The following is a 12720-nucleotide window of genomic DNA, read 5'->3' as shown; positions in this document are numbered from 1 at the left end:
AGATTTTTCGTGTTAAAATAAAAGTTTGATGATGCGTTTCAGCCGATTTCGGTTTCGCAAGATTTCTACAAGATGGAGTCATGGCTGCGACCCTCTGCGGTAGTCCTATGTACATGGTAAGCTAAGACTAATTATTTATAAAAAAAGTTATCCGTTTCCTTGTTGAAATGATTTCAGTTATTTGTCTTTTTATATAAACAATATCTTCTTTTTGTCTAGTTTTATGTCCGTTTAAATATATTATTTTTGCCTTATTTATGTTTTCATTGGTGCACTAAATTGTGTTTGACGAAATAAACAAGTTGCAATTGCTTTTTATGACCTTTATCACATGCGTGTATACAACGCCTGTGCGCATATCGATGCTTTTATTTGAATAAATTCTATGAAATTTTTTTTAAAAAAAATCTTTATAAACGGCATATTAATATAAAAACCCTATCGAGCTACATCACATAACGTTTTCGGGATGACTATTCCATCATCAGTGTTTTCCTAAAATAAGTGTTATAACTTTAATTAAAGCAAACGCGAAAGTTAAAATTTTGACTAAGGTTTTATCGAAAATGTGGTTTAATACTATCTATATATTTTAGGCTCCAGAAGTTATAATGTCTTTACAGTACGATGCCAAGGCAGATCTTTGGAGCCTAGGAACAATAGTATTTCAATGTTTGACTGGTAAAGCCCCTTTTCAGGCTACAACCCCACAAGCACTGAAGCAATTTTACGAGAAAAATGCTAACTTACAACCAAAGTAAGACAGATTTGATTTTAAACTAAAGTTATCTTAATAAAAAAAATCTATTTTCTAGGATCCCGGTTGGGACTAGTCAGGAATTAAGTGAATTACTTATGGGACTGTTAAAAAGGAATGCTAGAGAACGAATGAATTTTGAGACTTTCTTTAATCATAAATTTCTGAAAAGGCCGGAGCCATTGCAGTCACAAAGTCCTTTACAAGGAGGTAAGTATATTATAACCACTTATCTGTAGTTTCTTTGTTATTTATATATCTACAAGTCAGAGGGAGATCACAGAAATGACATCTGAACACTGTTAACTGAGAAAACAACTCGTGCAAAAACGTGAGGCCTGAGTGACATGAGGCCAACGATATAATATACTAATAATGGAGCATGTTGATATTTTTACATGTAGCTGATAAACGACGGAACTGACGTCACATTACTAGCTACAATGTCCGACGTGAATTTGTCAGGTGATTAATTATTCCCCGATATTTTAATGTTAAACAGGTAACATCATGTGAGAAGTCAATAATTTAATGTATTCGTTTTGGTAAATTAATAAATTCGTTAAATTTTTAATATTTTGCAGTCCATTGTCGTTGAAAGCATTGAATACGAGTTGTATACATAAATCAGTTAAAATGGTGGGTTTTACTGCATGTAATACAACGAAAACAGAGTAGACAACAAAAGATAAGAATTACGTTTCATTTGTAAGTATGTATTACGAATATGTAAGAGGTTAAGAATTGTATTTTTATGACACTTTTGTTGTAATATTTTCTAACCTCAAAGTCACATCAGTGGCGCGTGATGCGCAATTACGTAAGAATTTTGTATTTTATAATGGGTCATTATATAAAAAGTTAATCAAAGATAAATAATAATTTTTTAATTTTAAAATGTTACACGTTATTATAAGTAAATTTATTCAAATGTAAATAACGAAATTAAATAATTTACGTATGTACCAAAAGAATGTTTTTCGGACACCACTGACATCCCGGAAATAAGAGTCGGCTATTGTTACTAGTTACTTTGGACGCAAGTATTTATTCATAGGCTTCATCCTTAGTATATTATATCGTTGCATGAGGCACATATACACTGACAAAACAAGTATTAAACCAGGAAAAATCGTTAAGCTTCCCATAAGAAAGTTACTGGTTTTTATTAAGTGCCTGGACTTCTTGGTGGAGTTAAATGAAAGGACAGCGTTTGGCACGAACAAGTACCAGAGACACGCAGTGTATGCCTGATATAAGAAGAATGTACATGAAATAAATATACAAGTTTACACAAACGTCAATGTGTTTAGTGGCGTTTAGTAAAAATTAACGATCTATTCTGAGATAAATCTAACAAAATTATTTCATTTTCAGAATTACCTTTACCAATATATGGTTCTCCGCCTTCCGCTTCAAAGTTACCTGTTAGACCAGCAACACCTGTTAAAGTTGCTACTCCTCCAGTGTCTGAACCAGGTAAAACAAAATTATTTTTCCAGTTTCTGTTATTGGTAGTGGGACTTTAATATTCATGCTTTCATAGTCACTTACTTTCGGGGTATAATGTTGTTAATGTCATTTAAACGTTCATACGAGCCTGGATAACAGTCAAAAAATGTTGTGTATAAGGATATTTTACAAAAAGTTTTGTAGCTCTGTGTTATGTGTACGCGAAATATAGAAAAAAAAATAACAAGCATGTTTCCTAGCAAGAAACGAAAGAACTATTTACAGAACCGAAAATCGAATTATACGAAGTAAATATAGAAGATCAGTAAACGCTGTAGTCTCAGTTAAAGGTTATATTCTCTAAGGAAGTATTATATCACTCCTGTTCTTACACATATACACAGAACGTATTTTTAAAGAAGCCTAGAAGATTTTGATGAAGGTATTTTTACCAATAGAGAATGTATTTATATTATAAAATATACAGCAAATGCAGGTATCTTCTCAAACAGCTTTGAAATTTTACAATCATTAATAACAAGCATATCAACAATTATATGGGTTGGAAATTAATTCAAACAAGATAAAAATGTGCGGTTTTTAGTAAACGACCCATACCAAAGACACAGTTAACCATCTGCAGATGGATTATATGTGTTATCAGCAACGTCAAAAGCCAGTGGGGTCATTCGATATAAATAAAGCAGCTCCTAGCAAGATATAACACGGCATTTATTACAATAGGTACCATCTTCAAACGCCAAGATTTTCGGTTCTGTTTTATAGCGGGAAGTTTTGGATCACTTCTCAATCATCGATGTAGAAGGTAGAGGCTAGTGATGTAACGAAAACAACAAATAAATTATGCAGTGTAAACAAACAAAAACAAATTATTCTCTGAAACTTTTATTATCCAAAAGTTTTTAATTTTAGACAATTATCTTGAAAAAGTAGAGAGTAGAGGTAGAGGCTAGTGATGTAACGAAAACAAAAAATAAATTATGCAGTGTAAACAAACAAAAATAAATTATTCTCTGAAACTTTTATTATCCAAAAGTTTTTAATTTTAGACAATTATCTTGAATAAGTCTAAGAAATATTAAACTACACATTAAAAATAGTCTATGTGTTTTTATGTAAAGAGTTTAAACAAACAAACATAAACAGTTCGGCTTCAGTTAGATAAGTTCAGATAAATTTATTAATTCAACAATTTTCGGAACAAGATACATATTATAATGTACACTAGATTGTAATGTAATACAGTACATGATTTGTATAATTGTGAGACTGATTATTGCCGCAAATGAGACTGCCGGCATTGTCGGAGACAATTAAAATTACCAAATTAAAAAAAATACTGAATATTCGCATTCGTATTCGCGAATGTCGGTGGCATATATTCGCATTCGCGAATGTTCAAAAACTGACATTCGTTACATCACTAGTAGAGACATGTGAAGTGTGATGTTAAAGACACATTTTGAGAATTTCTTGGGTTTATCACTAAGATGCATGTTCTTTAGAAGAATGGGAAGAGTGCGAGATTTTGAAAATAATTATACACTCAAGCTGTAATTTACATAAATAGGGAATTATTCCGTACAGCAGTCAAATAAAGTACCAATTGCTATTATATTCTCATAATTAAAAAAAACAAAAAAGTACCGATTTTCTGATGTAAAACATGTTTCTAATGAACATTCTTATTACATATAGATCCAACAACTAAACTCACATAAAACGATTGGACAAGACAATATTGGATCCTTAAGGAAGCTACAAGAAACAAAAGACCTAGGTGATTTCAAAACATTTTATTGGACACTTGTGTTGAGAATTACTTAAACGAACGCATTAATAATATAGCAGTTACAAAATAAAACAAATACTGAGGCAATACTAGCAGAACAAATAATACTATATTTTGGACACGATTTTAACAATTTGGCAGCAAACGAATGGGTTAGAGTCAGAAGTTGGGGCGGGCCCCTAAAACATATAACGGTTACTTGGAATCCCGATTAAAATGAATGGACATCACGATCTCTGTAAAATAAAAGCCAAGTAAAACAAAATCAGGAAGCATAAAAAAACGTTAGAACTGGACCAAATAGAGAAAAAAGTCTTAGGAAGGTTGAGGTTCAACTCTGGCCGTAGCACCAATGATGACGTTGAAAACAAAAGCATGAAAATATTCCAGGTTTTCCCGTCAATGGCTAAACAAAGGATAATACATAAGGTTTCGGAATGTAGTCGGATATTGTTAGAACGTTTTTACAAAGGTACAGGGTGCGAAATGTTACGTTTACATTGTTTGAAAACACCACATTATGCCTGATACGTTAAATTTTGACAGAGTTGTAAACGTTTTGTTGCAGTTGAATGTTTTAATCAAACACACTTGATTTAACATTGGTATACGTAATTAATGTTTTCGAGAAAATTTAGATTAAGTGATATAAAACAATTAATTTAATCTAATAATTTCAAAATTATACAATTTTTCTTCACTTTCATTTGCACTCCAGAAACTATAACTACCTAAAGATCCTTTTATTGGCATTAAACAGTGTAGATACCATAGCCTGTTTTACTTAGTAACGAAATACTTACCCAACACAAACAATACACTTTTTCTGTTACTATATAGTAAATCTTAAAAAACATTAAAAAATATTGCAGCCATCACGAGACGTTCGGTAGATGCGAAACATCATCCTAATTTTCTTTTGAAAACAATTATATTAGATAGAAAGTTATTGTGAATAAGACAAACACATCAAGTAGCATAATAGAGAAATACACGCAATAGACATACTCAAGACAAGACGAGATAATCTGTTTGCTATCAGAACACATCGACACACCTTCGAGGCGTGCTATTGGATGTTGACAATAAAAATGAAGTACATTTTCCGGAACGATAAACTTGTAATTGAATAAATTAGCCTAGGATTATTTGCAAGACAGGGAGCGAAAAATACCTTAGAGAAATAGTTTTTGGAAAGGATACAAAGGCCAACTGCCACCTGATCCGAAACGGAGAAAACCACATAATTATATAAAGCATTTTAAGCTCCTTGTCGAATGCCTTTTCTAATATGGATTGTATCAGTTAGTTCGTTTTGAATTAGCATTTTGCTCTCTACTTTAGTGTTTTCTTATACTATCATATCGCAATGAACTGTTGGAATATTAAACTCCTTCAGTGTCTGGATCAGAAATTTTCTATGTATGTTATCAGAGGCACTCTCAAAATCAATGAAATTTGGTGTGTGTCTATATTAAATTCACTAAATCTGGATCTGTCTCAAGACGGAGATCTCGTCTATTGTGGGTTTCTGACTGCAGAAAACGCATTGATATCCAAACGTTTAGAACGTTTCAAACAACAAGAAAAGGTTAATGCGATGGCATTCCTTTCCTGAGGTACCTTAGCTTCCCCCGTGGATGTGTTAGTTGTTTCTCTGGAATCCTCAGAGTGTTCTAACATTATTGTCACAAATTAGTCGCCTTGCTCCAATACTGATCATTTCCCAAGTTAACATACTCCTTTTCTAACTTGGCTGCACCGCACTGAAGACGACCATTAGTCGATATTTTTTTCCTTTGTTGCGAGCTATGTCGATACCTTAATACCTTGTAGGCTATATATGCAGCAACGGTATTGCTCGATAGGTTTTACATTGAAGTTAATATCCGTTTTTGTGTAATGGGATGATCACTCCGGTATTCCAATCCTGTGGTAATTGTTTATTCCATATGTTTGTTGTTATGGCATTGAATAGGGAGTCTCTGCTTTATTTTCTTAATTGTGCGCTAATTTCTAATCCGAGTACTTGTTATTTTTAAGTCTAGTAATCGCTTCTTTCATTTCAGGTACCGAAGGCGGGTTTATTTCTCTGTTATCCGTTTGGTCCTGTGTAATTACATCATATAGTACATCCCTTTTTTATCCAAACTTTTCTTTCAAGAATTCTGTCCATCGTTTTAGTATCTGACTTTGTTGTGTTACTATGTGTCTCTTCTTATCATTGTTCTTGGTTTAAATTAAAAAAAAAATATGAAGTTTTTGATAGAATTTTCTGGTTTCTGTTGGTTTATTTAGTTGTTCTATCTCTCGGAGTTCTTTTTCAATATTTTCCCATTTCTTTTTTCGATGTATTCTCTTCTCTTCTTAGCATCGATATTCGTCTTCTACTTATCGTGTCCTATGCCGTTGTTAAAATCGCCGGTATGCATTATTTTTCTTTCTGTTTTGTTTCGACATTCTTCAAACTACTGCCCTACAGTTGCTTTTACCTTTTTTTGTATACCCAAGTTTCTTTAGCGTCTTGCATGATACTTTTACAGGTTTCCCATTCGTTATTTTTATCCGTTTTCTAGTTTTGTTTTTATATTTTCTTTATATTCTGCATTTTTGATTCCTTTTCTTTTTTAATATTTGAAATTCTGCCTCTAAATTTACTTTCCACTAGGTAGTTCTTCAAGTGCCTAAAGTCAATAATAACATTATCTATCATGTTCATTGCGGCTCCGTCCGACGATTTTCATTTTCCATTATGGATGCTTTTTGAATCGAACCATGTGGTGTAAAGTTGCTAGGTTTATTAACCTAATGCCATTATCATTGAATATTTCATGGAGACTGTGATTTTCTCTGCTTGGTGGAACTGCCTGGCTTTTCCGTTTTTTGCGTTGAGATCATTATAGATTATTTTGATATCATTCTTTAGGCATGTATGGTATGCAGCTTCTAATTCTTCATGAAACTGTTCCTTAACTTCGTCTTCCTTTTTTTTCGTAGAGAGATGCATATTTAAAAGGCTTTAATTAAAAAAGTTTTTTTAGTTTCAGAATGCACATTGGGGTGCATCTCACGAAAGTCTTTTATAAGGTGTTTGATTTTTTTTATTTACTATGAAGCTAGTGCCTAGCGATGTATTTATTTTGTTTATTATATACGAGATTTTACCAAATGCTGCTCAAGCTAGTCGTCTTATTTTTTGTTTCCTTGATCTGAGTTCTTTACCAATTTTTTTTATTTACTCTGGGTATATGCACTCAGCTACTTGTTCTATATTTGTTCGTTCTACTGTGATTTTAAGGACTTCTTGGGTTTTTGTATTTAGTTTTGTCACAGTTCATTTTTATTCCTATTGGTATTAATTAATTATTAAAATCTTCAATAATTTTTTCAATGTTTTTATATTGCTCAATTCTAGGTATTATCAATTTATGTTAATTCCTAAGTTGTTCCCGTCTTGTTATTTAAATAGGTCTTGTGGCAATTATTTCATTCTGTAAAGCATTTATTACTGCCCAATGTTCTGCAGTATCGAATCGTTTTTTTTTATTTATCATTTTATAGTTAAAAACTAATCATCACTTGTACTGAATTCTCTTCTGAATCCAGCTTGCTCCTTTGATTTGTTGTTACCAAGTTATGATGTTGAGGCACCTTATCTAAATTGATTTAATTCTCTTAGAAGTTATTTTAATATTATACATTTAAGAAATTACAGTAGTATGTTGGTAAGTAATTTATTGTTTGATGTTTAAATTATCTACATTTAAGTGTCACTGCCATGATTTTTTAGTCTACTGTACCATAAATTTGGTATGCTAAAATTTATTGTGAACACCAATTGCTGACTAGGTGCTATATCTATGATATCTGATTATGTTAGAAAAATCTACTTAAAAACTTTGTAATTTACAAGACATTGTTACTCTGATATATAGAGCGTGTTCTGACTTCTTACCAGCGATGAGAAGTCAGAACTCATCACCCTTTACTCTGCTAAACTTTAATAACACCTTTAAATCCTAAAAACTGTGACAAAAAAATTGTTATTTAGTACGTATCAAGCGCTAACTAGTGGTGTAAGTTACAGATAATATTTACGTAACATTTCATAACTAAAAGTTTTTTTATTAACACCATATTCTAATTCCATCAGGCTTCGAATTCATCAATCATACTCGATCTTGCTTTGTCCTTGTAGAATCACCTCGATCTACAAGAAACGCGCTTAGTTCAAGTGCTGAGGATGATTATGTTATAGTGCCCCAAAATATTCAAATTCCATCGGACCATTCCACAGAGAGTAGCGTTGAAAAAGAAAAAACCACGTAAGTTGTTTAGCATAGGTAACATAAAACTATACTAACTGTAGTGTGTTTTAAATATTTTCCGAAAATTGTGTGATAATTTAATATAATTTTTATTTATTTCGTGTTGAAAGTTAAAAATACAAACTCGCTATGTTATTTTATAACAGTCAAACTATCTGTTTGTGGTGACAACTAACATTGATTTAAAAAAACTTTAGATTAAAGTATCTTCCGCTGCTTTAAAAATTATAATAGTGTGTTCTGTTGCCGGTGGTAGCTTTTTTATTATTTTATTATATATTTATTTCATTATAATGGTCCAGCACTTCTCTATAAGATCCAGTTGAAAAAATCGTTCGATAGAGTAAGATTCATATGTAATTTATCATTTGTAAAATAAATAAATTCTCCTGGACATCATAAAAATAATTGAAAACATCTACCGGGATCACGATGTTGAAGCCAGAAAAACGGTCAGCTTGTGGCACCTGTATATACAGTCAATGAAATCAGACGATATTGATACAGAAAACTAAATCAGTTGTAATTAGATTGTTAACAATTTCTAATTTAAATTAAAAGATTTAAATCAGAAATTCTCCATTATGGTTTTATGAGAATACCTAGAAGAATTACAGAAAATAGACATCAAATAAGAATTGGAGACATCAAAAGAAAATTTAGTATCTAGGGGATACTTGAGTGAATACTGAAACTGATAAAAAGGATGAAATAATCACAAAAATAAGATAGAAAAGGCCAGACCTGGTCAAAATAGTTAGGACCTAGTCAGCAAACGATAGAAGTATCGACCGACCGCGCAAAAGATAATTGATAACTTTTCATATAGGCATCAATCCGGCAATTAACAAATTTAATTACTTATGAAAAAGAAGAAGAGAAGTAATGAAAGTGATATGTTACTTTCCATCGCTTTCCGTTATATAGCAGCTGACAGGCATAGTCAGTTGTTCTTATGGTGTACAAAAAAGATGTTTGTTGGCGTAACATATCACAAATTGGTTGCTAAAAAAAATATTAAGAAAATATTGGAAAAAATTCGGGTGAGTTTATAATCAGTATGGAGATCCAATGGTCTCCATATCACAATTGAAACACGTGCATCAATAACTTGGAGAACGAAGTTCTGTGCGTAGAGAAACACAGTAATGCCCTACAAAAATTACGACTCAGAAAAACGTCTATACTAGTCGTTATGTTAGCATCTCTGCGACTGACTATACATAAAAAATAGAAATACATAAAAAATGATGATCCTAAACAATAGGTACATCACATTTTTATTTGTAAATATAGTTCCTAATGTAGTCTTTAACTACATTAACTTGTTGTTGATAACTACTCTACGTTGATCTTAATACTGTTGAACATAATGATTATAGTGATTCCTTAGTCATCTGTTTGTGATTGTAGATTTAGACTGCCGGTCAGATCTCCTCCGCTGCCATCTGGCCCAGTCGCGAGCCCTACCAGACCGAGTTTCTTGCCCATATCCGAACCTATACCTGTTCCAACACAACGTGAAGCCTTCCAAAAGATGTACAATCAAGGAGAGAAGAAAGAGGAACCATCTTCTCCAACTAAGGTTTGTATTGTTTTCTTTCTTTAGGAATAATTACCAATTATTCTAAAACTATTATTTTATTTAATTTTTCAATATCCTAAGAATTTAGAATGTTTTATACTCGAAAAAGGTTTTAAAAAGGAGCTTCTTCAAATTAAAAAAGACCTTTTTTTGTAGTGGAATATAAATAAAACTATTTTGCCAATCTAATCTAATGCTTAATTTCTTTTTTAAGTTAAACGGAAGTGGTAGTGTACCTAGATCGCAACCAATCAGCATGAAGAAGAGGCCTGAGCGGCAGACGTCAGATATAGATATTAGTTCAATGTCACCACCTTCGGTAAGTATGTTTATCTAACCTTGGTATTAAAATTTATAAATATATTCTATATATATATATATATATATATATATATATATATATATATATATACGTATATATACGTATAAACAGTTTGAAATTCTAACTACAACTTGCTTAAAGGCAGCTTCAAGTTTAGGGCACTATCTCATATATGGTTTATGTTCCAAACACTATCATTCAAGACACATTGCAAGTTTCTTTTTGTTGAAACGTGATCAAAGATTATTTAGCTGATTTGCTTATTTGTAGTATAAATTAAAACATTTATCGGTAAAACTACAAGACCAGTACACAAAAATCTGTTTTATATTATAGATAAGAGGAGTGTTTAGTCTCAAATACCTTTCTACACTGCCACCTGGAAGGTCTTTTGACTATAGCCTACATCTATTTGTATATCTTGAACACTTTCCTTACTGCTCTGCTCATGCTCGCTCGGTTGACTTTTTTAGTAATTGCTAAGCTTCAGAAATTGCTGAGGTTTTCTTGGCCACTTTTGGGTAGTTCCTTTTCATCCAGGATACCAGACATTGTCATTTTTTGCTTCCACTAAGTCGTTTTTATCTTACAAAATTAGAAATCACGATTGAACATGAAGAGCCCCTCCATCACGACAAAAGCTCGTCTCTCTGGGAAGGATTGTTCAATATGTTCCATTGCTGTAGTATATTTAGTGTGTATGTTACGCTCAAACTCCGAATTCGGACAATTTCCGAAATTTTTACTCACTTCACGATGTGGACAACGTGAATTAGCAAAGTCGCGGAATGAGCATTTTATTCGAACATTGGCCGAAGCGGAATACACAGAACTCCTTGTGGGTAAACGAAATTTCTCAATTGCCAAAATAAATACTTTCACCAGAGATTGAGCAAAACCATAATACCCATAACCCGACGTGAGTAATCTATTTTACTCACGACGGGTTGTGGGTATTTCTAGTTTGCGCAAATGCCGAAATCCGTTTCTCACGGTTCAGAGGTGCAGGTCGAGACATGTCATCCCCACTATTCTCACTGTTAGCAACGAATAGGCCCACTGTCTATTTTCATTGACATTAGCGTTTTCTTTGTTCTGTGTGTAAGTGGTGTGTGTTGACTTATTTTAAAGTGCTGTTGTGTTTGAAATGAAGTTTTTTTTACACCAAATTGGAAGACCTGATGTCCAAGAAGGATAGTCTCACAAGTAGAAATTTTATTATCGAAGAGCCACGCTATGAAGAAATTATCAGCGAAGTAAAGGAGGTAAAAGAGAAGAGGAAAATGGTCAGTCCTTAATGTCTAAAGATTATCGCCGGTTCAATCGGTTTGATGTCATAAACATTGGAGACAAAGAAATTTTAATTGAAAAACCAACTGAAGAAATGATAGATATAAAATATTTCAGTCGCATTGATCAAATATATGACACAATTCATTCAGCTCCATTACGAGTTGACCATAAAAAAGAAAAAGCTATAGAAGCCGAGCTAAAAAAGAAATTTTGTAACATTACCAGGGAGGTAATTAAAATCAAGGAAAATTTGATTTTATTTTACTTGTTATTATGGAATTAGTGTATGGTAGTGGAGGCTTTTCGGCGTTTACGTAAATTACAAATGCCCACAACCACAAATTAAATGACCCACGTCGGGTTACGGGTTATGGGATTTTGCTCAATCTCCGCTGAACGTGTTTATTTCGGCAATTGAATAATTTCGTTTACCCACACGCATTCTGGGTATTTCGCTTCCGCAATGTCCGAATAAAATGCTCACTCCGCGACGTGGATAATTCACGTTGTCCACATCGCGAAGTGAATAAAAATTTCGGACATTGTTCGAATTCGGAGTTTGTGTGTACATATGTATTTTTATGTCCAAGCATCTATTTTTACGCAGCATAATAATCTAAAATTATAAAAATGAATTGTTATTAATAAGTTAGTTAAAGTCGTTTGCCTAGGTGACTTCGTCAGCGGAAATTAAACGCTGCTGACTTTGGTTCATATTCAATACGAATATCTATATTGTGACTATTTATTAAGCTCCGCTGTAGACTTCGAAAATTCCGCTGAATTTTAGAATTTCCCTGTCGGCCACGTTCAGCCGCAGGCAAATTGCGACGAAAGCCGAAATGATATTTCAAATATAATTTGCATCTTTCTATATTATTCTTTGCATCTGCAAGAAACCACATTCGCAACTGTCGACGACCGAACATTTCGCTGCGGTTTAATTCCCTTACGCTTTCATTTCGACTTGTTCCAGCAAAGAATTCGAAGAAATCTCAGCTTTAAATTGGCATCCGGCTTATCTCCTGCCTACCTTTAAACCAGAGCGTAGTGATTTTGATGGGTCGTTCACGAATGATCCGGATCAAAGATCCAAAGATTTTACACTTACCCATGAGACTCGAATTCATTGCTAGGCAGTTCTCTTAGGCCTATGTATAACGTATATTT

General features: G+C 32.8%; 1 protein-coding gene across 8 annotated transcripts in view; it reads left to right on the top strand.

Annotated features, from left to right (window-relative positions):
* Atg1 (serine/threonine-protein kinase unc-51-like protein Atg1) overlaps nt 1-12720 on the top strand; it is an 84775-nt gene that overhangs the window by 51197 nt on the left and 20858 nt on the right. For 6 of the 8 annotated variants that reach the window (XR_011949809.1, XM_072520428.1, XM_072520425.1 and 3 more), the window contains exons 7-13: nt 43-116; nt 597-757; nt 816-967; nt 2135-2236; nt 8176-8347; nt 9764-9935; nt 10150-10254. Coding sequence is in view for 7 of the 8 variants with exons in the window: in XM_072520428.1 (XP_072376529.1) it covers nt 43-116; nt 597-757; nt 816-967; nt 2135-2236; nt 8176-8347; nt 9764-9935; nt 10150-10254 (938 nt within the window). In the remaining variant the exon portion in view is untranslated. The remainder of the gene's footprint in view (nt 1-42; nt 117-596; nt 758-815; nt 968-2134; nt 2237-8175; nt 8348-9763; nt 9936-10149; nt 10255-12720) is intronic. The other 2 variants (XM_072520429.1, XM_072520427.1) reach the window with 2 other exon arrangements.

The sequence above is a fragment of the Diabrotica undecimpunctata genome, chromosome 1 (assembly GCF_040954645.1).
Source record: "Diabrotica undecimpunctata isolate CICGRU chromosome 1, icDiaUnde3, whole genome shotgun sequence".
NCBI lineage: Eukaryota > Metazoa > Arthropoda > Insecta > Coleoptera > Chrysomelidae > Diabrotica > Diabrotica undecimpunctata.
This window is presented reverse-complemented; position numbering and strand designations above follow the sequence as displayed.